General features: G+C 39.3%; 1 protein-coding gene across 6 annotated transcripts in view; it reads right to left on the bottom strand.

Annotated features, from left to right (window-relative positions):
* Positions 1–27,209, bottom strand: part of FBXO25 (F-box protein 25) — a 78,957-nt gene that overhangs the window by 2,704 nt on the left and 49,044 nt on the right. For 3 of the 6 annotated variants that reach the window (XM_005289667.3, XM_065587768.1, XM_065587769.1), the window contains 4 exons: positions 21,528–21,621; positions 20,537–20,721; positions 16,715–16,897; positions 9,525–9,668 (listed from right to left, as the gene is read on the bottom strand). In XM_005289667.3, the coding sequence (XP_005289724.2) occupies positions 9,525–9,668; positions 16,715–16,897; positions 20,537–20,721; positions 21,528–21,621 (606 nt within the window). Of the gene's footprint in view, positions 1–4,144; positions 4,172–9,524; positions 9,669–16,714; positions 16,898–20,536; positions 20,722–21,527; positions 21,622–27,209 lie in introns of all 6 variants that reach the window. The other 3 variants (XM_005289665.3, XM_005289666.5, XM_042848776.2) reach the window with 2 other exon arrangements.

Here is a 27,209-nt window from a genome sequence, read left to right as displayed (position 1 = left end):
GCTAGCTATGTGCTCAGCAAGACAATCCCTACAACAAACGTGGTTACACGTGAAGAAACAGAAATACTGGAAACATCTGTTTCTTGTTTTCCCTTTCTTCCAAGCTGTTTCCCTCCTCCTCCACTTTCCCCTTCTAGTATTAACTACTGGGGGGGGGGGAGGGGAAAGGGTTTAACATTTTTTTAAAGGAGTAAGCGCAGGAGCAATGTGGAACTTTACAAGTGGAAAATGCTGCAGAATCAGATTCTCCTTCTGCAATGGGCTCAAGTTCTAAAGAGCTTCAGTGCTACTTCCTTTCCTCTTCTGCAAGGGAGGAAGTGGTCAAGTCATTGAAAGCTACTTCAAATTGTTCCTCAGATCCGTTGGGAATCTACGGCAGGAAACTCAGGGCTCTTCCCCTCTACAAATACTATGGACTGGAAGGAACCAGTAACAACATAGTTCTTGTGTTGGAGCTAGCTGTATTTGTAGTGGGGAAAAGGCCCTTTCCTGTGCATGCCAGGAGGCTTAAAAAGCAGTGGGGATTGCCACATACATCCATTTGGGAGAAACTCTCAAGGAGTACATATTGTTTGTCATTTATAATTTCAATAGCATCACTTTTGAGTTTTAAAGATTTCACACTCTTAATGCTTAAGTGGTAAACTGTGGACAAAGAGCCGTGTGTGGCAGCATAAATTGTAACAGGAGACAGAGGTGAAAGCAGCTACTTTTATTGCTGATCCCTGTGCCGCTTCTAACTCATAGCCAACAAGCTATGCTCCGTTAGTTTTTCCATTTCAACATTTCCTTTATCGTCTGAAAAGATTACTTTCAGGAGAAGGATGACAGAAAACTGAAAACAAAAACTGTCAAAATGTATTAGTTATATAAACTGGGCCACATCCTAATTTCCATGCTTTGAGCTGTAAGGAGACCAACATGCACACTTCTATGTAGTTTTTAAGAACTCCTGCCCTGCTATGGTTATTTTACTATTTTCTTATATTTCACTGTACCAATATAAAATGCAACCGCAGGGATCGGCAACCTTTGGCACACGGTCCTGGTGGGCCGGGCTGGTTTGTTTGCCTGCCGTGTCCACAGGTTCGGCCGATTGCGGCTCCCACTGGTGGCGGTTCACTGCTCCAGGCCAATGGGGGCGGCGGGAAGTAGCGGCCAGCACATCCCTCGGCCCGCGCCGCTTCCCGCAGTCCCCCTTGGCCTGGAGCAGCAAACCGCAGCCAGTGGGAGCCACGATCGGCCGAACCTGCGGACGCGGCAGGTAAACAAACTGGCTCAGCCTGCCAGGGGGCTTACCCTGGCGGGCCGCATGCCAAAGGTTGCCAATCCCTGTGCAACAGCATTCAGAAGGAACGTGAGACAGGGTGTGTTTTAAAGTTATGTGCATTCTGGTTAATATATCTTGCAAATACTCAACCATATACTAAGCATGCCTAAAATGCCAGTCATACCTTCAGTATTTTACCATGCATAATTCTTTTCAGTGATTAAATTCAACAAGTCTAAAATATCCTATCAAAGGCTTGCCTAAATTTGGCACTTTAAAATGCAAGCTTTCATAACAGTGGAAAAATCATAGAAATTGGATCACTCCTCCTCACCCCCGCCACACACACATTTACAGTACTGTATTTAGTTATTGGGGAAGATACAAGGTTGATGTCTCATCTCCCCCATGCCCTCCCCCCCCCAAACAACCCTCCCCCCCCCACACACACACATATATACACAAAAGAAGGACCGCAGCAGAGCAAGCTTCCTTGTTCTAGGCAGAATATTTGTAGTAGGGGTGAGGAGAGTGTAATTCACACCCAATTCTCAGTTTCTCAGCAGATACAGTCAATTGTGACACTGGAGGAATGGCTGACAGAGCACCAGTTTGTTTTGCATATGGCATTTTCAGTCACTGACTTTTGATCAATACTGGACTGGTCAGGGTTTAAATTGGTGACTTCAAGTTGAAAGGCTCAGTCAATGCTATCCCACTGAGCCATCTGGTCCTGCTTTAAAACTGTTATTGAGAGCCTAGCCTCAGCATGAGGCTCTTGTATTGTTGAAAACTCAGGATTTGAGTTAATTTTATGATTAAATGCTAACATCTCTTTTGTAACCTATAATGACAATTACCAGAAGGAAATGCTATAGCTGCAGTAAGCACAAAGTCCTGAACAAGTCTGGATAGTGAGGTTAGTAAATATCTTAAAAGACAACGTTCATAAAGCTCATAAACACGTGCTTTTTAGTGTACTTGCTATGTATAACCATAAATCCACTGTGTTGAGCAGGAAAGTTCAAAGAAGGTAAAAACACGTTAAAGAAATCATACAGCCTCTACCATTAATGTTATGCACTACTGCTGTGGATGGAAGTATTCCACTGACATGTCAATGAGAAAAAAAAGGAACTGTATTTCATAGAAAGCAAGAACTTTAAATGGGAGCTCTGAATTCAATTCCTTAAAACCTAGGTATGGAAGCACACATATGTAGGCACAATAGTACAAGCTAAGGATGAAGCATCCATTTTAAATGGGGGTCTAGATGCCATGGAACTTTTGAAAGTTATAAATAAATACCCTAGTCTGGGTTTAAAGAAAAAACGTGTTAAATGAGATTTTAAAATTAAGATCTATTTATGTTCCTTCTTTTGCTTACTGCATAAGGACAGAGTCTGAGAGCAGGGTGCTCTTTTAATGACAAGGGAAGCAGGGAGAAAGGCCGTTAAAAAAGCAAACATCTAACAATAAGGTCCCTAACTGAACTACCTTCAGAGACAGGGAGAAGAGGAGATGCTGCAGTCAGCAGAGAAAGATGCCAAGGGCTTGGATCAGATGAAAACTGAACCTCACTTATTCTCTTGAGAAGGGCTCTTCTACAAAGGGCTCTTCTACAAACTGCAATGGCAGAGGAGTCTTTCTCCCTGAAAATCAGATACTGTAACTAGCCAACTAGCACCCCCCTTCTCCCCATTGCCACCAAAACTATTTCCGATCTTCTCCTCATTGCCACCAGAATTAGATTCTTGGAGAAGAGTTAGTTTTGTTTCCCTCGACAATCTTTCTAAATGTAATTCTAAGGCATAGCCTGTCAGGTGTTGTCAATTTTGCTCTTCACAACAGCATGAAAAACACCCTCCCAAGTTCCTCCTTTCATTCAGGAAGAGAAGCTGAAGAACAATCTCAACTAAAATCCATTTTTGTTTTTTAAACCCAGATAGCAATTTTACTATGAAAGAGCCTATGGATTTGAAGAGCTATGTGCATGTTTTTTATCAGAGGTAAGACATTGCATATCCACTGGTGATTTTGAATGCTTTTGCTTCTGAGAGTTATTTTAATTTAAAATCTTGCTCATGCATAATGATTCACTTCCAATCAAATTTCAATAAATCTATTTAACTAGATCAAAATAAATGTAAGTTGCATGAAAATGTGCACTGTCTACAAGGAGCACCAAATGACAAATATAATTGTTTTCTTCCCCAAATTTCAGCTTAATTGCAAATTATGAAGTTCCCATGACAACGATAGGCCTCTGTGTAATTCTTTTCTGTAAATTTCTCATTCAGAAAGCAATGTCATAATTTCCTTTTCCTCCAATCACAAGAGGTCTTCTTTAAAAAACTACTATTTGTAGAAGGCCTTTGAGTAAAACAGGTTAAAGTGTAATTAAATTATTCAGTGGGGTAAAAGCAATTTCAGTACCTTTGTTTCATACTGCAGAGACAGAATTCTGTGATGTTGCCTTTACTATTCTTAGATTTCAGTGCGGAACTAAATCCATTAGAATGTGGAAACAGCCATTAATGCCTACTTTGTGCAAAATTCATCCTTAGTGTAAAAGGGCATAACTGTCTGAATTCAGTGACAGCTGCACCTGCTTACATCAGAGGCTGAATTTAGTCCCTTGAGTTGAAACAGTACAGTGAGGAACACTGCAATAAAAATAGCAATAACAACAACAAAAAGTGCAAAACTGAGGTTGGAAGATGAGAGTATCTAACATAGTGTCAACAGCTGCAGGAATAGCTTGTTCTTAGCCAGTCATGACAAACTGAAACAAATTACAACTGAACATCTTGTTCACTTCAACATTACAGAACCAGCACAGATAAAAGCAGGGATGAAACACACATGAAATACCTTGAGTAACAAAGCAAGGTGGTAGTCCTTGGGGATCATGAAGGAAGAAGCAGGAAGGAGCGCAATAAAGTAAAAGAGAGGAAACATTAAGATTTATTGGACTGGCTGTCATTTAGAATAAAAATCTTAGTACATGATTTTGATTATTATTCACCACAGGAATATTCTGCACTAGATTATTTTAATCTGTTGGAAAACAAAGCCCACATACAAACTACCGCTAAAACTCTGAGAGGAGTAAGAACAGATGTTAGATTGCATAATCTGCTTGAAATAGCTTTTAGTCACTGCGTAGTGCTTCAATGATCTGCCTACCGTTGAAAAAATTACCATTAAAGAAGGACAAATACTTCATCATTCTTGTCCATCTTTAGACCTGCTGAAATGTATCATCCAGTTAGCAATGGAAGAAATTTACCCACATTGGTGACACCACATAATAATGTGGAAGAGTTATGATATAAACAAAAAGCGCTCACAAAAATGCATCACTTAATAGTACTAGATGCCAGCATTTTTACTCCACTGAGTAATTACATATTTAGTCTATATTAAAAATGAACATCAGTCTTTTTTTGAAAAAATCACTTTTCAAAGTGTCATTTGAGGTGATGAGTGTGCGCTATATTCATTTTCTCTTTTAATATTAAAGAGTACAAGATATTCTTGTATATATTTAAATTTAAATTTAAATATTATCACACCTCCTATGAAGTAGATAGTAATGGTTTCACTGCTGTATTTAAGATTTCTATGATCATTTGTTTTAAAGGAATGCCACCAATTAAAAAAAACCCTATACATTGCTGTCTGAAGGTTTTTTAAAACTATTATTGCTACAAATAACAGCTGAGATTACTAGAACTGAATGACTGAAAAACTGAAAAGTCACTGCTTCCATGTATAGTCAGACAGATATTCTCCTTTTTGTTTGTGTTTTTCACATAACAGGAGATAAAACAACTTTTTTTTTTAAGATAGGAAAGCAACTGTAAAACAAAAACAAAAAAAGAGCAAAGTCTACAAAATTATTTTGAACTTTTTAAAAATTGATCAGCTTTTGAATTATAGGCATTCAATTAAGAAAATATCTTCCTTTATTTTCTTCATAGTATGTACTGATAATATATAATTTAACAAAGTGTAAATGCCTCATCAGTTCCTCCCCACACACACAAAATGTAAAGTAACTAACTAGCATTTTTCCTTTAAAAAAATAAAATAAAAACACATGGAAATTTTAAAGTTACAGAATAAATCAAACATTTAGAAAGTGTCCAAAGTATTGTAAAGGATCAAGTTTCAGTTTGGAAAAAATAGGTGTTAATTACAGATACTATAATGATATTTGTCAACCACTGTACTGTGTGTATTTTATTGACACCAAGTTAAAACCATGTACCACACTAAACCCTAACAGACCGTTTGTCACAACTAGGTTTACTACCATTAATATATTTAAACTGGTATACCTCTTTTTCCAGTTAAGATAGCTGTTTCCAAAGAGCACAAAGGCTCATCAGAGATGACAGGAGCAGAAGTTTCATTTCCCTTGGTTGATTTCTCTTTTTTTGCTTAAACAGCTTGTGAAAGGGTCAGAGCAAGGAGGCAATTCAGGCTCTATGCTGATCAAGCCTTTGGCATCTCTGCCAACAAGGGTGCCAGTTATAGTGCAGAAATCATCCATTTAGAAACGAGTAACACCACTAATTATTTCAGCAGTGTCAAACATTTGTTAGATGCTATTGATGTGGTTCACATTCCAGTGCTGTAGAGGAGATAAACCTCCATATCTCATCACTAATCCCAAAACACATCCATGCTTATTCTACACCAGAAGTCATAATCCTATCTGATATCACGATCAGTTGCTATGGAGGTGATTATGGTGTCACAAAGATTACTAAATTTGCATTTGGAGTAATGCGTTTATTAACTCTGCAGTCATACCACTTCTACTAGATCCCTCAAGTCAGCAGAATCAGGCATGGTCACAGTACTGGAATGGTAATTCAGTCTTCTCAGCATATGCACAACATGCCTCAGGTGACACGTGACTAGGATTCACCACCGAATTTGGTCCTCTGCTTGGATCATTAGTTTGGCTGGGTACTGACTGGGAGTGCGACATGAATACTGATCCATGCTCCCCAGTAATTCAGTAAGTGGCCCTCTTTTCCCAGGTTTAGTGCTGAATCAATAACCCACAACAAAGTTGTGTGTGTGTGTTCGTTCTGCTCCAGCTACCATCTTTTGGATGATGCACACCAGAGATTCTGAGTCACTAGCAATCCTATTACACTTCCTACAAGAAAAAGGTATTAGCCTGGGTACACTGGCCATACCCCTGGTTGGAGGAGTAATTAAAAAGGTACACAATACACAGAAGACACTCAACTTTACAGCACCTTCACATCAGACACAAACAGCTTGGCTGATATCAGCAACTGGAGGAAATGCAGCTGGCTGAAGCAGAATCCTGGAAAGACTGAAATGATGCTGGTGGAATGACAGAAACACTCCAAAGAACTAACCATTTTTACATCACCATCTTCCTTTGAGGGCATCTACTTTCAGATAGTTTTAGTTCATAGCCTCAGTGACCATTTGGCCTGTGGAGGCCAAAACTGCCATTGCTGCAAAAAGCTCCTTCTCCATTCACAGCTGGTGGGAAACCTATTCAGATTTAGCCACGGTGTCCAATGATTGGCATGTTCATCACCTCTAAGCTTGACTATTGTAATTCTCTGCACCCAAGTACAAAACCATCAAAATAAATAATAATACTAAAAAGCTACTACTGGTTCAGAACACAGTAACTTCTCTGCTCAGCCACAATGGTGGCCCGGTGCTCTGCCTCCTGCTCTTGCTCCCCTTGGATTCAAGGTTTTCATCCTCCTCTTCAAATGTCTTGATGTGACTGTCACAAGTTACCAACAGGACCTCTCCATCCTGCATGATCATGACCTCCCATGAAACCTACATTCCAGTGGAACTGGAAACATCAAAGTGAAACATGCAGAAGATGCAGTTTTTTTGCCCATAGGCCCATGAATTTTGAACCTATTCCCTCATGAGATCAGGGTGCCAACAAACTTCAGTACCTTCAGAACCAAATGCAAACACCCCTTCTTTGACCTAGCCACCTTAAGATAACACAACAATAAAAAGTCCCACCAAAACAGAATTAGTAGCACTAAGCTGAGCTGTTAGACCACTTTGCATAGAGAAAGAATGAAGTTCTCCACTACTGGCAAACTTTAACAATTTATTTTAAAAGTTGAAGTTTTTTGTCACATTCCCATATCCGCTTTTTCTGAGAGCCTGAAAACTAAAGCCACTCCTTAATTTGAGAACAGTTTAAAAACAGTCTGAAAGAAGTTATGAAAATCCACAGTCAGTCCAATCAAACAACTCACTTCTGTATATGAAGTCTTGCAACAGCAATCACTAGTGCTAGTGCCACCAAGAAATTATTGTTACTCCTGCCTGGGAATTGATCTGTAGAGCAGCATTCATAACTCCTATCATAGGCGGAAGGAATCAATAAGTACACTTGCATGGAATACTCCACAATTCTTAGTACACCTCTACCCCGATATAACGCTGTCCTCGGGAGCCAAAAAATCTTACCGCGTTATAGGTGAAACCGCGTTAGATTGAACTTGCTTTGATCCGCCCGAGCGCGCAGTCCCGCCCCCTCGGAGCACTGCTTTACCACGTTATATCCGAATTCGTGTTATATCAGGTCGTGTTATATTGGGGTAGAGGTGTATCTAGCCATTCTATCCATGTACATGGCATTTCTGCTTCCTCCTATACTCCTCCATGATCCTTCAACTTAAGTTCTAGACGCTTAAGAATACCACGAAACTGGTCATTCCCAGCATTAAATGCATGAAATACACTCTGAAGCACAACAGTTAGCAAACATTTGAATGGAGGCAAAATGTCAAATAGTATATGGTTATCCCCTTATACAGGAATACCCCAACAACAAAATCCTTTAGAAATTAGAAGGGGAACTAGTATACACAAGAACTAAAAAATCCAACTCTCTCATAACTGCATCGTTATGTCACCAGCGGCATTTTATCAAGGGAAAACTGTCTTCTACTGACTAGGCAGCAAGTTACAGGACAGAAACTACTGCAAAGGAAAGCTTTTATTCCCTAGCAAACCTTTATCAGAAGTGCAAGAACTATATATTAATAGGTTGTCTAGACTTTTTTAAAGCAGAAGGCTATACTGACTGTATGTTTTTGTACTGCTGATTTAATTATTAGTGTCTGCAGGTACAGACAAGATAACAAGGATATTCAAATTCAGAATGACATAATTCATACATTGCTATTGGCATACATGCTATTACTCCTCATTGGACAAATTATAAAGTCACACAGAGGACCCATCATCACACAAGAAGAATTATCTTCTTTGGGAGGAGAGGGAGGAAAGAGCAGAAAAGGAATCTTACACAGTCTTGCTTTCATGTAAATGTCTTTAGAATTTCAGAATAATGGAAAAAGAACAAAATATAATGTATAAAAGCAAAATGATTTCTCAGGAGAAGATTTTTCAAGGTTTCCAAGCAACTCTTGCTTCTTAATTTCCATTTGAAATCATAATCTACTGTAGTCTTTGGGTTGCAAATTGAAGTCAGTCAGAAAGAGGCATCTAATCCACTTTTCCAGCCATCAAATGTTAAACCAAAATAGGATTATTATGACTTCAGGTGAGAGTTAAGAAGCAGATTACCCTCGAGAAACAAAATCCTTCTTCAAGGCCAAATGTACTTACTACCAAAGAGCAAGATAAGGGAAACACAAAATGCATGTTTAGAAAGATCATTTCTAACATGTTCTTCAGTGCTTTTCACAAGACACAGCTGGTTACTAAATCATGTAAAATATTACATCACTGCTGTGGAAATACTGTGGTAAAATGTTTTTACTATTGATCCTTTTTATTGGCTGCCATAATGTTGAAGTTAGTCCTCTGCCTGCTTCCTCCTCATCCCTGAGCATTTGTGCATTACAGCTGTCTAACGAAAAGGCTGCTGGAAGGTAGGGAGTAACACTCTTCCCTCCTTTCTTTATAAAAGCACAGAATATGAATTTCTGGTACAGATTTTAAAACTAAATATAGCACAGAATTGAACTTCTGATTTTTCATTTTGTCTGGAATCCTCTTTTGGAACAACACACCAAGCTCTGTAGGTGTGACTACTTTACTTAGTTTGATTTAAGGCCCAATTACTTTCCACCTGAGATGGCACACAATTATGCGACACTAACATTTTCCCTGTCAACTATATTTTTTTCAGTAGCTAATTCTCAAAGTATTTTCTAATGTTAATTTATACATTGCCAGTTCTTACCTTCCAAAACAGAATACTACAATGTCGACAAAAATGTAATGTGTCCCCATATTGTTCCTTTATTGGATAACACTTCTGAAGTGCAAAATACATCAGCTTCCAGTCAATGTGACCTTTTTCCGACAGGATCAAATGCCTACAGAACTGGACATAAAATTAATATTTTTCTTTAAATTGTTAGCAGAAAGTAATCAAGTCAATCAAAGACTTAAGTATAAAAGAATAGTTCAACATAAATTATTTTATAATGGGGGCTCTCTCAGGCTAATATTCTGACTCATATACACAACTTCATGGACTGTCAACTTGAAACTCTGAAGCACAGTTTTACAGACCCATCCATATAAAGGTGATTTATGCCATATTCTGGTCCATACCCCTCTAAATATTTGAGACCTTCCCAATGAAACTAAATTAGGTAGAACAATACAAAACAGAAAATACAGATTTGTTAAACTACATTGGGCCATACTCCTAATTGGGGCAACTCCACTGACGTGAAAGGGCCAAGTTAATAATTCTCTTGTTGCATACGAGTATTTTTTTGAGAGTTATATAGAAAAAATATTGCACTGAATATTTTCTTCACTTCTAAACTGATGAAAGATGATCATGTATTACAACTGGTGGCTTATTGTGAAGACCGTAGCTGTAAAACACTCCCCTTTAAAGTACAGACAAAGCAACCAAGGCTTTAGACTTTATAAATGTAGCCTTAGGCTACATATTTTTCACAATTAAGGTATTTTACACAACTATTATTAGAAACTTAAATAATGTTTTTCTTTTAATTTTAAATAAATGCATGCTAGTCTTACTTGCACATGCTTTGTATATCCTTTTTGGAAGCATGGGACATTGAAGCACATGGACAGCTGTACTGCCTAATTTTTCCAAGCAACAGTGCAAGAATCCTTCAAATCAATGTGGTTTCTACTAGTGTATTGAGAAGACAGCAGAAAACATTGGAACATGGTGAAGGTTAAGGTCATATTGCTGCTTGTAAAGGGACACAATTTTAACCTGAGGCAAATTACAGTTTAATAGCCCCCCCAAAACCCTATAGATTCAGTTATGTTATTAGTCCACTTACAAGCTGCTTGGAAACTCCATGTTAGTGTTCAGAAATACTTAAAAAAAATAAATAAAAATAAAAATAAAAAAGTATTTTTACACTAGTATGTAGAGATCCTGAATCTGACATGTTACACTGATGTGCTGGAGTGATTTTTATTTCTTATACTATTTTAAGAAAACAGCTTCCTCTCCAGCCATTGTGATCTTTGTTCAGAATCTTTCTCCTCTTCCCCTCTTCAAAATTCCCTGACTTTGTACATCAAATTCAAAATGCTCAACCCCACCCTGCCTACTTCTTAGCTATTGTTCTTCCTACGCCTGCTCCCATAGCCTACATTTCCCACAAATCACCCTCCTAAGCTCTCCTTTGGCATACTACTTCTATTCCCCTGCCTTTGCATCTTTTGCCAAGATGCCATGTCAGTTTGGGACTCCTTCCATCCCCCTCCTTGTGAAACAATCACCATTTATTTATTAGTTAAGATCCATTTTGAGCTCAGTGCTATATAGTCAATAAAATAAAACCATTTTGCCCCAAGGAGTTTACAGTCTTAAAGACAGAGGAGACAGGATGGGATATGCTGGGCAACTCAGACGATGAAGGGACATTTAAAATCAACGTTTCTTGTGAGCATGTGGAATTAGCAAGTCTTTAGAACCACTGCCTCTATGAAGATATTCACATTAATATCACCTTGCTGGATTACAAACAATCTCAAAACAGTACAGATTTTTTTTTATCATCAGAGATAATTTGTTGTGGCCAGTTTGTATAATTCACTGAATTTAGTATTTTTTGAGGTGGCATTGATGCCTTCTTTAATGCTTTGAATGGCAGAAAGCACACTGATGGCATTCAAGGAATACAGTAATACTAATGTGGGACTTTATCCTGAAAGAATAAAACATTGGTACAACTGGATTAGCTCAGCCCAATGATTAGAGAACAATTTCTGGTCAGCTCTTCTCCATGATGTTTGCAAGAGTGCCACCTGGAAAACACCCCTCTCAAATCTTCACAAAACAGTGGCCATGCCTACCTCAGGCTTGCAACTTCTTGAGAATCCCAGAATTTCCTGTAGTGGAATATTTACTATTCATCTGATCAGGCCTTCATTCTTGCCCTCTGTATCTCTTTATATCTATTTTCGAACAGGGTGCACTGTATTTTGTACATATATTCAACATTAAGTAGTAATTTAGTTTATTACAACATTAAGTAGTAATTTAGCTCAGTGTTTGTATAAAGCCACGAATGGTCAGACATGAAGTTCTACACTATTCTTCTCTTTGACTATTAGGAGTGGAAGGAGGGTTAATTTTTCTAAGTTTGGTCTAAGGCCTTAGAGTTCACCCAATGTAACAGGAAGAGGCTATTCTGACTGACTTCCAGCCAGTACAGGAATTTCTTTGACAGTTGTTTGGAAAGCAGTTCTTAAACTCTTAGCCTTGTGTGTTAAAGGGCAAGGGTGCGTGACACACAAACACACACCACTAGTGGGGGTTTAAAGAATGGGTAGGTTAACATAACAACATAAGAATGGCCATACTGCTTTAGATCAAAGGTCCATCCAGCCCAGTATCCTGTCTGCCGACAGTGGCCAATACCAGGTGCCCCAGAGGGAGTGAACCTAACAGGTAATGATCAAGTGTTCTCTCTCCTGCCATCCATCTCCTCCCTCTGACAAACAGAGGCTAGGGACACCATTCCTGACCCATCCTGGCTAATAGCCATTAATAGACTTAACCTCCATGAATTTATCTAGTTCTCTATTAAACCCTGTTATAGTCCTTCACAAACTCCTCAGACAAAGAGATCCACAGGTTGACTGTGTGCTGTGTGAAGAAGAACTTCCTTTTATTTGTTTTAAACCTGCTGCCCATTAATTTCATTTGGTGGCCCCTAGTTCTTATGGGAACAAGTAAATAACTTTTCCTTATTCACTTTCTCCACACCACTCATGATTTTATATATCTCTATCATATCCCCCCTTAGTCTCCTCTTTTCCAAGCTGAAAAGTTCTAGCCTCTTTAATCTCTCCTCATATGGGACCCGTTCCAAACCCCTAATCATTTTAGTTGCCCTTCTCTGAACCTTTTCTAATGCCAGTATATCTTTTTTGAGATGAGGAGACCACATCTGTATGCAGTATTCAAGATGTGGGCATACCATAGATTTAAATAAGGGCAATAAGATATTCTCCGTCTTATTCTCTATCCCCTTTTTAATGATTCCTAACATCCTGTTTGCTTTTTTGACTGCCGCTGCACACTGCGGGGACGTCTTCAGAGAACTATTCACGATGACTCCAAGATCTCTTTCCTGATTAGCTGAAGCTAAATTAGCCCCCATCAAATTGTATGTATATTTGGGTTTATTTTTTCCAATGTGCATTACTTTACATTTATCCACAATAAATTTCATTTGCCATTTTGTTGCCCAATCACTTAGTTTTGTGAGATCTTTTTGAAGTTCTTCACAGTCTGCTTTGGTCTTAACTATCTTGAGCAGTTTAGTATCATCTGCAAACTTTGCCATCTCACTGTTTACCCCTTTCTCCAGCTCATTTATGAATAAGTTGAATAGGATTGGTCCCAGGACTGACCCTTGGGGAACACCACTAGTTACCCCTCTCCATTCTGAAAATTTACCATTTATTCCTACTCTTTGTTCCCTGTCTTTTAACCAGTTCTCAATCCATGAAAGGATCTTCCCTCTTATATTATGATAACTTAATTTACGTAAGAGCCTTTGGTGAGGGACCTTGTCAAAGGCTTTCTGGAAATCTAAGTACACTATATCCACTGGATCCTCCTCCAAATGTTTGCTGAGCCCTTCAAAGAACTCTAATAGAATAGCAAGACATGATTTCCCTTTACAGAAACCATCTTGACTTTTGCCCAACAATTTATGTTCTTCTATGTATCTAACAATTTTATTCTTTACTATTGTTTCAATTAATTTGCCCGGTACTGACGTTAGACTTACCGGTCTGTAATTGTCAGGATCACCTCTAGAGCCCTTTTTAAATATTGGCGTTATATTAGCTATTTTCCGGTCATTGGGTACAGAAGCGGATTTAAAGGACAGATTACAAACCATAGTCAATAGTTGCACAATTTCACATTTGATATCTTTCAGAACTCTTAGGTCCCAGTGACTTGTTACTGTTAAGTTTATCAATTAATTCCAAAACCTCCTCTAATAACACTTCAATCTGTGACAATTCCTCAGGATTTGTCACCTACAAAGGACGGCTCAGGTTTGGGAATCTCCCTAACATCCTCAGCTGTGAAGACTGAAGCAAAGTTTATTTAGTTTCTCTGCAATGACTTTATCGTCTTTAAGTGCTCCTTTTGTATCTCAATCGTCCAGGGGCCCCACTGATTGTTTAACAGGCTTCCTGCTTCTGATGTACTTAAAAAACATTTTGTTATTACCTTTGGAGTTTTTGGCTAGCTGTTCTTCAAACTCCTTTTTGGCTTTTCTTATTACATTTTTACATTTAATTTGGCAGTGTTTATGCTCCTTTCTATTTACCTCATTAGGATTTGACTTCCACTTTTTAAAAGATGCCTTTTTATCTCTCACTGCTTCTTTTACGTGGTTGTTAAGCCACGGTGGCTCTTTTTTAGTTCTTTTACTGTGTTTTTTAATTTGAGATATACATTTAAGTTGGGCCTCTATTATGGTGTCTTTGAAAAGTGTCCATACAGCTTGCAGGGATTTCACCCTAGTCACTGTAGCTTTTAATTTCTGTTTAAATAACCTCCTCATTTTTGCATAGTTCTACTTTCTGAAATTAAATGCCACGGTGTTGAGCTGCTGAGGTGTTCTTCCCACCACAGGAATGTTAAATGTTATTATATTATGGTCACTATTTCCAAGCAGTCTTGTTATAGTTACCTCTTGGACCAGATCCTGTGTTCCACTCAGGACTAAATCGAGAATTGTCTCTCCCCTTGTGAGTTCCTGTACCAGCTGCTCCAAGAAGCAGTCATTTAAAGTATTGAGAAATTTTGTCTCTGCATGTCGTCCTGAGGTGACATGTACCCAGTCAATATGGGGATAACTGAAATCCCCCACTATTGTTGAGTTCTTTATTTTGATAGCTTCTCTAATCTCCGTTAACATTTCATAGTCACTATCACTATCCTGGTCAGGTGGTTGATAATAGATCCCTATTGTTATATTCTTACTAGATCATGGAATTACTATCCATAGAGCTTCTATGGAACACGTGAATTCATTTAAGATTTTTACTTCATTTGATTCTACATTTTCTTTCACATATAGTGCTACCCCCCACCACACCCCGCACAACCTGTTCTGTCCTTCCGATATATTTTGTACCCTGGAATGATTGTGTCCCATTTATTGTCCTCACTCCACCAGGTTTCTGTGATGCCTATTATATTAATATCCTCCTTTATCACGAGGCACTCTAGTTCACCCATCTTACTATTTAGACTTCTAGCATTTGTGTACAAGCATTTTAAAAAACTTGTCCCTGTTTATTTGTCTGCCCTTTTCTGATGTGTCAGATTCTTTTTTATGTGAATATTTCTCGTCTGATCTGGCCCCTACTTTATCCTCATCCATCCTCTCCTCCTGACTAAAACCTAGAGAATCTCTATCAATAGACTCGCCTCTAAGAGACGTCTCTGTCCGATCCACGTGCTCCTCTGCAGCAATTGGCTTTCCTCCATTTCTTAGTTTAAAAACTGCTCTGCAACCTTTTTAATGTTAAGTGCCAGCAGTCTGGATCCACTTTGGTTTAGGTGGAGCCCATCCTTCCTGGATAGGCTCCCCCCATCCCAAAAGTTTCCTCAGTTCCTATTAAATCTAAACCCCTCCTCCTTACATCTCACGCATTGAGACTCTGAAGCTCTGCCTGCCTACCTGGCGTGGAACTGGAAGCATTTCTGAGAATGCCACCATAGAGGTCCTGGATGTCAGTCTCTTTCCTAGCAGCCTAAATGTGGCCTCCACGACATCTCTCCGACCCTTCCCTATGTCATTAGTACCTACATGTAGCACTGGCTCCTCCCCAGTACTACACATAAGTCTATCTAGATGCCTCGAGGTTAAAGTCCAGATGGTCATGAATATCAATGTTATTAGGTGAATGCTGAGACTAATGCATGCATGGTAAAAGTTACGTGTATACAAGAAAATCTACTCATAATAGTCTAGGTAGAGAAATATAATCTAGAAGCTCATGGCTGACTGTTCAGATTTGTATAATTTATGAAAAATCTTAGCTTGAAGCACCTATTACCTTGGCATCTAAAATGCATATAGTAAAGCTTTAAGAGTCCAATCTGCCACAGTTGACAGGAATGGTGGGAAAAATGGAGGAAAAAAAGCTTAGTGTAGACACTGCGTCTGGCCATTCAATGTCAGACCTGAGGGTGGCTATCTTACAACAGAAAAACTTCAAAAACAGACTCCAACGAGAGACTGCTGAGCTGGAATTGATATGCAAACTAGACACAATCAACACAGGATTGAATAAGGACTGGGAATGGCTGAGCCATTACAAACATTGAATCTATCTCCCCTTGTAAGTATTCTCACACTTCTTATCAAACTGTCTGTACTGGGCTATCTTGATTATCACTCCAAAAGTTTTTTTTCTCTTACTTAATTGGCCTCTCAGAGTTGGTAAGACAACTCCCACCTATTCATGCTCTCTGTATGTGTGTATATATATCTCCTCAATATTTATTCCACTCTATATGCATCCGAAGAAGTGGGCTGTAGTCCACGAAAGCTTATGCTCTAATAAATTTGTTAGTCTCTAAGGTGCCACAAGTACTCCTGTTCTTCTTAGTGCCTCCACTGTCCTCCCCACCACTGCATGGGGAACATCCAGATAAAGTCTCTTGGGTTGATGTAGAGAGCACATTTCTCACAGAAATCAATGGGAACTGAGGTTAGACACCACCTCTGAAAAAAACAGATCACTTTCCTGTTACCCACACTGCCATAGTTCAACGTGAAAGCAAGGGCAGATTCACTGAGGAATTCATACTGAGATCATCTTCATCCAGTATGACAGAAAACAGTATCAGATTTAACACACACACACAACTCTCTCTCTTGTTACCTGTTTTTCTGCAAAATGGTACTGGCAAAGTTTTTTCCACAACTGCCTGTCTTCGCTGAGCATGTACAGTGTTGGGGTCACTTGACCTAGCGTAATAATGTCCCAGCCATCTGAGAACCTGTATAAAATGTTATTCAGCATATGCAGAGGGAGATCGCTGAGCGTGAGACCATTGTTGACTTGCTGAAAAAAAAAAAAAAGAGTTAACTTTTAACTGCATGGAGTTGTTAGTATAACATAAGTAGGGTTTCAAGTATCAGGGGGTAGCCGTGTTAGTCTGTATCTACAGAAACAACAAGGAGTCTGGTGGCACCTTAAAGACTAGCAGATTTATTTGGGCATAAGCTTTCGTGGGTAAAAACCTCACTTCTTCAGATGCAAGAAGTAGGGTTTTCAATTTTAGGTTTAAACCAATAAAGCTACCTCCGTTTTTTTTATTTCACCTTTTAAAATTTAATATTTTTTATAATTTTATATATATATATATGTGTGTGTGTGTGTGTGTGTGTGTGTGTGTGTGTGTGTGTGTGTGTGTGTTTCCCTGAAAAAATATGGACCAGGTTTTTTTTTTTTTTTTTTTGCCAGTTTGATATTTTGATCATTTGGTTTTCAACACTTGTTAGATTATTCTGCAAGTTTGTTATTGAAAATTAAATACCTCAAGGAACAGAAGTTGAAAATGTGGTTTTGCAGCTCTTAGTTTTTCTGGTGTTAAGTGAATGAGAATTCTTAGAACCTAAAGTTATGCTTTGGATGAAAAAGCTTTTGGAAAGCAGTCTGAAAATTAGTTAAAAGTTGCATACAACACCAACTTTCAGAAGAATGCACACGTTAAAAACGTACCCATAGTTTCCCTGCACTATAGTCAATCCTGAACCTTATTATAGTTAATTGGACAATCAGAAATAAGAGAAACCGTTATTAAAAAGCACTGACGTTTATGTCAATTACTCAACAGGATATGCAATAGATATGGAATGTAGGAGTCGGAGGGAAGAGGGTAGGACAAATCCCACCTCTGCAGAGAGCCCCCAACAGATGAAATAGTGATTCTGCCACACTGATAGGAGAGCGAATATAGAGTGGGCGACCCAAAGGAGTATGTATCACTGACCAGAGTCCTCTTCTATGGGGGTCTCTGTGTAGCAGCACCTAGGGTACTAAAGAGGTTCTCTTCCTTGCAGCAGGGGCATGGGAGATGTAAAAAGTGCCTCGTCCTTTTCTCTATTTGAACCTACTGGAAGGGGCTGGGCACAATAAGAGACATCGTTAGGGACTATATAGAGCTAGCACTGCTGTCACTGTTTTGTGCGAGGGATGACAGTGGCCCCACCTAGTGGAACTGACCAGATGCAAAGGGAAGCATATGCATCATTCTCTTCAATCGTATTACAGCAGTTGCACTCCCTAGGGTGGCTGGGTCCAATAGACAGCTCTAGCTTAATGCCACAATTTAGTTCTTTACACTTATTAGTCTTGCTTATAGAATATACTTTCTGTAGTGACATCTTGTGTATAGTTTTTCAGAGAACATCATGCTCAGGCATCTGTGAACATAATGACTCCAATCTTGCATTTGTAATACATAACTAAAGCAAAAGCACTCAGTGGAAGTTACTGATATAAAATAAAGGAAATAACAAGTCAAGCAACTATCTGTCAAGCAAGGATGGTGTTTTGGTTTGTTGGCCACATGACAAATATCTTCAAGGCTGAATTTCCCGTTTTTTTTTAGTGTGATCTATCTTCTATTTAAAAATTTGTTGTGATTTATTCAGGGCAGAATGATAAAGTAACAAGTAAGAGTAAATTCCTGATTCCATCCCCACTACCCACCAAATAAGCAAAGTTGCATATTAGATAAGCAGTTATATTAGTTTATTGCTGCCAAGATCTTGTAACTTTGCTTCAGAGTGGATTGATTTAAATAATCTATTTTAATCATGTTTTGCACTGATACTTCTTTCTTTAGGAAAATAACTAAAGTCTATTCTCATTGGTTGGTGTCCATTAACACATGTTGATTTGCAGCTAAATATAGCTTTTACACTAAATTTGCTACTTCTTTTTGCTAACCAGGAGACACAATGTATCTATCCTCATTTATTTAAGCAATTAGATAGCTTAACATACATTTATTCATTCTTATTTTTTATAATGTTAGAAAATGGTGAATGATACACTTCTCATTTACTAGATGACTGTTTACTCGTGATTTGTGTCAAGCTCTATTTGGAAATTGGAATTGAATTAAAAATGCACAAAAACAGAATTTTAAAAGTGTTTTTGTTCATTAAATTAAACTACCTTAATTGTACTGGATTATTATAAAAAAAGTTATCAAAACATGCTTTGCATTTAAAACTGACCGATTAAACAAAAGAAGTATTATCTGTAGTTAGTGAATTAAACTCCCTGTTTCTAGTCACTATGTCCTTCAAGACTTTAGAACCAGTAGGTCTCATCCTCCCCCACACCTAGTTTCTCTTCCTAGACTGGAAGAGGAAAACAAGTTTTCCTGCTTTTTCAACTCCCAATTGGTTTCTTAACTTTGAATGAACTAGTCATTGAACTGAAACTCAAATAAACTGAAATGAAGAAAATATTCCCTTTCCACCTCCAGAAGAGGCTAGTGCTGTCAAAAGCATCAACACACTCTGGTTCTAGGTGCTTCATCAGTGACTTCTACCAGTTTGGTGGTTTCACTTTCTTTAAAACTTCACTAGCAAATGTGTGCTGTTCAATATGATTTTAAGAGATTATAATAAATGTAGGCCTTAACATATGTAATCCATTTAAAATTTAGTTCTAAACGGGTTTATTTTTAAAAAGAAAAATGCATTTAATTTAAATCCGATTTAAACCAAAACAATGTGATTTAAATTGATTTTTTTTTAAATAAATGTGTATCCCCCATGATTATCACACAGACCCTTAGAAACTTCAGACATCTTATCTTATTTTCAAAAATTGCCATTGTACATGCTTAAAGTGATAGACACAGCATTGGGGTGGGTAGTGGAACTGGGTGAGATGGGGGGCTAGTATTCCACCCCTAGGTAAACTTGCACACACCTCAAGGAGGAGGGGGCTGGAGGAGGCAAGAGCCCAGAAGCAGAGAGAAATACCTGGGACTCTCCTTCCCAGCCTGCAGCTGAGTGCCCTTCCTCCTACTCCCCCCCCCGAGTCTCAGTACCTCCCTTTGCTGTCTCTCCTAACCCTCTGTTGCCCCCTACAGAATGCTTAAAAAGAAAAAAAAAGCTGTGACCCAGATCCAAACTTTGCTTCCAGAAGTCTTACCTAGTTTCATAGAAAAAAACACCCCGTTGGCTTGCATAGCTTTGGAATCACTACTTCAATGCTTTATTCATGTTTTCTTGGTCCTTCTCTAGTCTTGGATTTCAGGTCTGTGTCTCCTTAGTAAGGTAGAGTTATTGTATCTGTCTGACCAGTGAAGAATTATCTCTAAATAGTCAGATTAAGGTCGACAGAGAGCTATCAGTTTTGAAATTTATGGTTGGGCTATCAGAAAATTAAGTCTGTGAACATCTGCCAGCAGTCATTTAATGCATGTTGCTAAAGTTTAAAGTTACTGTTGTTCTTTTCACAAAAAAAGGATATTAAAATGCTTAGTGAGTGTAAAATAATTGAACTTTAATTTTATATCTTGATATCATCATTTGTGCAGAATAACTAATGAACTCAAGTAAAAATGGCTTTAGACATATTTAAAACTTTGCTTGTACAAAGATCAAAAGCCAGTATTCAAAAGCACTTTCTCCCTTTTTACCTCATATTTCTGATTTAACAAATTTAATATACCTTGTTCATCTGAAGATTTTTTAGCTGTTGTTGCCATGTAAGGATAGTTTCTAATCGGCAAATCCAAATATTGATGTTCCCCACCAACACAGATTTCCCTACTCCCCTAATTAGTATACAGAGAGTAGAACTCAGATCCTGAAGAAGATCTTTGATTAAGCGTGGATTGTGTTGGTCTTCCAAAACTGGAAAAGAAGAATAAGAGGTACTCTTTTGATTTGTTACATTTAACCCAAGTTATTGACATTTCCCTATCTAAACTAACTCAAACTGCAGTTGAGCAGTGGTTTCACTTCCAAACTAAATGCCCTGATCCCACAATGGAATTTGCTCTGGTAGGTCCCACAGGTGCAGGATTGATGCTTAAGACAATACTGCTATCAAGGTATCAGTGCAACATTTCATGCCATGTGTTAATAAAATTAATGCTGTATCTTAGTTATTCAAGTGGATTTCCTATTTTCAATAGATAGTATTAAATGTCTTCCATATACAGTGGTCACCTTTAAAAAAACCCAACATTTTCCAACATTAATATGCAAGAGCCCAGTTTCCTTATTATACACACTGGGAATAACTGCAGTTTCTTGCATACCTCTGTTGGGTAACTTGGCAAATTTGGACTAAAATGTTTTAGTTCACCATGCAAAGGAATTAAAAAAAAAAGACATACACATGTATTCATGTTAATAAAAACAGGAATAGTTTTGTTCAGAACTAAGAAATTTTAGATTTCATAAAGAGTACAGAATAGTAAAAGAGAAACCATGAACTTCTGACCGTGAAGGATAATCTCTGATTTCACTTTATACATTTGTTTTAAATGATATTCTTCAATGTAAAGAAACTGGTTAAAAAGTATATTAGATTTCCACTAATTAAATATGCCATTACCTTTGTTTTGTGACATAAGCAGTACATATAAAAATAATGAAACTAATTCAAAGGTCAGAAAAGCAACTCAGTTAATGCTAATGAACCCTGAACATACCCTTTCGTACAATTTTGTCCAAAATATTAAAGTAGTTCTTCTGTGCTGCACCACTCAGTGAGGTTAGCTGAGATTTTGCAATTAACTGCAACAACTAGAACAGAAAAAAATTAACATTAGAATGAAGGACTTCAAAATCAAGCATGCTTTAAATAGATATTCTTCTATGAAAGACTGTAGCATCACAGTTATGGCTTATGAAAAAACTTTAGTAGCTACAGTGCTAGGGAGAGAAAAAAAATAGGATATAAATTAAAGAAAACTGAAAGTATACAGAAGGTTCCACTAACTATTTAAATAACCTCCCATTAGTAACTCACATTGCGACATACATTTTCATTGTACTGTACAAATATTAATTATATTTCTATAGTTCCAAATAGACTTCAGAAAAAAATCCACATAGTCTAAGATTAGTAAAATATAGTTACATTTCTTGCAGCTCATGGGGTAATTCCTCTCTTCACCTTAGTTCTTAGAAAAGCTACCATGTACAAGAAAAGCTACCATGTACAACTGCAAAGGGCACATAATTCAAAACTTGCTTTAAGTGTTAAGTTTTCTGACAGAGCATGTACACTGATGGTCATAATTTTTTCCCTTTTAAATCTTAACATTCTGATTTTATTTTAAATTGCTATGCCATATTCAAAATTCAAATTGAAGGACTGACTCTAAACAATGTTAACAGAAGCCATATAGCTGTCTGAAAGGCGCTACTGCTGCGAATTCTCAGAAAGGGTAGCTGTGCATCTAAGGGCTTTCTGCAACTCCATGATCGCAGTGTTCAATTGCTCATGAGATAAATTACATTTGCCTACTGAGGTCCACTGAACATCATGGAGTTGCATTACTTTAGATAGAATACACAGGCCAAAGGCATTAGCATAACTCAGTCACTATCCAACATTCAAATTGTGTATCAAACCCTGAACCTTGTTTAAAACTGAGACTTCAGCCTGCATAGTACCCTAGTAAAAAAAATTAAATCTACTTTAAACTTTTTACTGAAGTTATAGAAAAGAAGGAAAAACAGTTAAAGCATTTGAAATGTAGAGTATTACATAAGGCTTTCATTTTAACAACTTCCCTTTCTCTTTAGCTACAGAAAGTTTTCAGAAGAAAAATATACCCTGTGTTCGACTGTCTTTTAGATGGTATCAAAGATGGCAATAACAATCCTTTCTGGTAGAGCCCTGAGCGGATATGAAATTTATATCCGCATCCGATCCGTGGATATCCACATGCCCGGATGTGGAGATCTGTGAATATAAGTGGATATCTGCAGATTTGCAAAGCTGTACTTTTTGGGAAAAGAAGTTAGTTGAGATGGGCTGAAGCTGTCATTGTTGCTCTTGTTAAAGTCTAGAGAAAGGACCACCAAGGAAAGAAAATGCAGCTTCTGTCTCTGAGATGACTCTCATTTGCAATCGCACTGCTGGAGAAACACATGCAGATCTCACAGTCTTATCACCATTCCGAGACATGCAAAACATATACCAGCATTAGACTCTTTAGGGCATTGCTCTTAGCTGCTCATTCCTGGTCACAGGCTTACAGCAATATTGCACAACAGAATCATGGAATCACAGAATATCAGAGTTTGGAGGGACCTCAGGAGGTCATCTAGTCCGACCCCCTGCTCAAAGCAGGACCAATTCCCAACTAAATCATCCCAGCCAGGGCTTCGTCAAGCCTGACCTTAAAAACCTCTAAGGATGGAGATTCCACCACCTCCCTAGGTAACCCATTCCAGTGCTTCATCACCCTCTTAGTGAAAATATTTTTCTTAATATCCAACCTAAACTTCCCACTCTGCAACTTGAGACCATTACTCCTTGTTCTGTCATCTGGTAACACTGAGAACAATCTATATCCATCCTCTTTGGACCCCCCTTTCAGGTACAGGGAAACCCCGCTATAACGCGCTCCGCAATAATGCGAATTCGGATATAGTGCGATCATAAGGTGGCTCCCGCCGCCCCAAGCGTGCAAAAAAAAAAAGCAACGTGCCTTCCCTACTGCCTCTTCCCCCTTACCCCTGCTTCTCCTTTTGGCGGGAAGAGCCATTCTCCTCCCCAGCTGCTCCTCACTCTTCCTCTGTCCCTTTCACATCTCCCCTGCTCTCTGCCCAAGAGAAATTGACCGGCTTGGAACTGACCGGCTTTAAATGGTAAACTTTTCGTTACCCCGCTATACCGCGACCCTGCATTTATCGCGATCGAATTTTTTGGACCCTAATCATCGCATTATAGCTGGGTTTCACTGTAGTTTAAAGCAGCTATCAAATCCCCCCCTCATTCTTCTCTTCTGCAGACTAAACAATCCCATTTCCCTCAGCCTCTCCTCATAAGTCATGTACTCCAGCCCCTCTCAATGATAGGTGGGTGGTGAGAAGAAGGTAGGGTGACCAGATGTTCCAATTTTATAAGGAAAGTCCCCATATTTGGGGCTTTTTCTTATATAGGCTCCTATTACCCCCCACCCTCTGTCCCGATTTTTCACACTTGCCATCTGATCAGCTAGAAGAAGGGTTGGGACTGGCCTGAAAGGGGAAGCAGCCAGAGACGATCAAAGTCCTTCTGCACATGAATGTCCAGCTTTTAAAAAGTCAGGAGCGATTTTTCCCCTCTGTGTTTTTTCTCTCTCTCTCTCTCTCTCTCGCTCTCTTTCAAGCTGTACTTGTAGGCTTCCCTTGTTTTGAAGCTGAAGAAGGGGCTATCTCCTGGACAAATAGGCTGCTCTGAGCCCTTAAGTGGTATAAAGACGCTTCAATTTAAATGCATGGAAGGGAAATCCTGGTGCAAGAGACACCACTAAAACCCATTTCCACTGAGCTCTTTAGACAGTTCTGTTACAAAGACCAGAAGGCATGTCTAAGGGGAAAAAATTGCTTTTTGTCACAATTAACATAAAATCACATTAAACGTAAGGTAGAAAATAAGATAAGTTACATGTTGGGGCCTACATTAATGATAAATCAGAAGTTGGAGATGGAAATGAGACACTATAGAATTTTGATATTGGCACAAATAATTTGTTTGCATAGTGAGACATCAGAACAAAAACCTTATTCACAGCTGCAATCACTATATTAAAATGCTTTTACATATCAGCTTTCTAGATGTGTTGATTGAATTCACACTCATCTCCTACCATACCACAATGGGAAAACTGGATAGTTTGCTACTCACACTACTGATTCTCTTAATTTCTCATAAATTTTCTGTATTCATAATAGAAGAGTTATATGCATATAAAGAGCTTGTTTAGATAGACTTTTTCCTAAAGGAAAAAGGCAGAAGTTACAATTTCCAGCATTCACAAACTGACGTTTAACTAATGTGCACTAAGTGTGCTCAGCCTTTTTAATTTCATTACTTTAAAAAGGAGATCCAAGGTCAATTCTTTTTGACTACACTGTAGTTAAGTCACATTATGAGAGAGAACTTTTTGAACTTGGGACTGGACAATTTCAGCAAAGCTCAATTAATCATTTTACAGGATCTAACACTTCAAAGGTGGTATTCCCGATCCCCTTGAAAAGCCGTACGGACAGTTTTATTCTATACTATAGTACCTTTCTAATTGGTGCTAATAAGTGGGAAGCCCATTGCCATTTTGAAGGTGAACAAATAAATGCATTAAAGCTTTTAAAGTACAATTAAAAATACATTTTATTGTTCTGGTCTATAGTGGTTGTTTTCTTACTGTATAATGTATTAAAGCATATTTTACAAATATAAGTGATGTCATAAGACTTTATTATAAACCCTCACTACAAAACTCTACTAAATACTTGCTTGAGAAGTAGGGGGAACAGACTGCTAGGTTTGCTGGGGATTTTTAATACAGATTAGGACTGTAGTTTTTGTATGGGGCTTTCATTTATGCTCCTGAAATATTAATTTCTAGCTTCCTCTCAGAGAAGATAAATTCCTACCAAAGGAGAGATGCATTAGGTCATTAAGTAGGAATAAAAAAATAACAGAGATAGAGAATACCCTTCTGGCACCTAAGGGGAAGAAAAAGGAGAAATAATGCCACTTCATGAAACACTAACTCAATTTAGATAAAATTGGAACGGTGAGCAACTGATAATTGGGAACTATTTTATTTCAAGCAAATCCACATGAAGCATTTGGACCTTGATGCAGCACAGGGATCGGCAACCATTGGCACATGGTTCACCAGGCTAAGCCCCCTGGCGGGCTGGGCCGGTTTGTTTACCTGCCGCCTCCGCAGGTTTGGCCGATCGTGGATTCCACTGGCCGCGGTTTGCCGCTCCAGGACAATGGGGGCTGCGGGAAGTGGTGGCCAGCACATCCTTCGGCCTGCGCTGCTTCCCGCAGCCCCCATCGGCCTGGAGCGGCGAACCGTGGCCAGCGGGAGCAGCGTTCGGCTGAACCTGCGGAGGCGGAAGGTAAACAAACCGGCTCGGCCTGCCAGGGTGCTTACCCTGGCGGGCTGCATGCCAAAGGTTGCCGATCCCTGCTACAGCAAATGTGCAGGCAATTTGTAGTGACCAGCTAGGGAGATAAGAGAGTCAGCAAATCCTAGACCAAATCAACCACTATCTGCTGAGCTAAGGGCTGACTGCTTCTCCCCTCTCTTCGACACCACTGAATGCAAATGCACAAGATGTGGCAGTTTTTTAGGAATGCAAAAGCACAGAGCACAAGAGCTTAAAAGATGTATTTAGGATGAGATTTTAAAACATTTTCTAGACACGCCTATAAACTCCACTGCAGAATGATGCAGATAAGTGGAGGAAAATGAAACTCTAAGGTTTCCTACATAGTATGAGCTTCGTAATTGGTTGACCCTTTTCCAAATATTGCAGAGATTTGCCGACATCACTGACTGTTGGGGGATTCCAATGTTGTCACAATAGACCTAAGAAAGGAATGAAGTAGAAACTTGAAGCGTGATTGTGTTTTTATTGAGAGCCCTGAGACATCCAGAAAGGGGCTTTTACAATTTTTCAACAAAACAAGTGTCATTCCCCACACCATCAATAGGTTTGCCAACTGTCTAATCACACAAACCCAAACACTCTTGCCTGCCCCACCCCTTCCTTGAGGCCCCACTCCTGCCCTGCCCCTTCTCCGAGGCCACGCTCTGCTCATTCCATCCCCCTTCCCTCTGTCACTTGCTTTCCCACACCCTCACTCACTTTCACCAGGCTGAGGCAGGGGATTGGGGTGCGGGCTCTGGGCTGGGGCCGAGGGGTTTGGAGTATGGAAGGGGGCTTGGGGCTGAGCCTGAGGCAAGGGGTGCGGGATGCAAGGAGGGGGTGCGGGCTCTGAGAGTGAATTTGGGCACAGGAAGAGGCTCCAGGATGGGGTAGGAGTGCAGGAGGGGATGTGGGGTGCGGGCTCTGGGAGGGAGTTTGGGTGCAGGAGGGGGCTCCGGGCTGGGGCAGGGGGTTGGAGTGTGGAAGGGGATGAGGGGTGCAGGCTCCAGCCACATGGCGCTTACCTCATGCTGCTCCCGGTCGGTGGTACAGCCTGCCCTGGCTCCATGCTGCTCCTGGAAGCGGCCGGCACATCCGGCAGCGGCTCCTAGGGGGAGGTGCGGCCGGGGGGGGGGGGGTCTCTGTGTACTGCCCCTGCCCTGAGCGCTGACTCTGCAGCTCCCCTTGGCTGGGAACAGTGGCCAATGGGAGCTGTGACGGTGGCA

Source organism: Chrysemys picta, chromosome 3 (assembly GCF_011386835.1).
Source record: "Chrysemys picta bellii isolate R12L10 chromosome 3, ASM1138683v2, whole genome shotgun sequence".
NCBI classification, from domain to species: domain Eukaryota; kingdom Metazoa; phylum Chordata; order Testudines; family Emydidae; genus Chrysemys; species Chrysemys picta.
The sequence above is the reverse complement of the archived record's forward strand: the minus strand, read 5'-3'. Positions and strand labels throughout refer to the sequence as shown.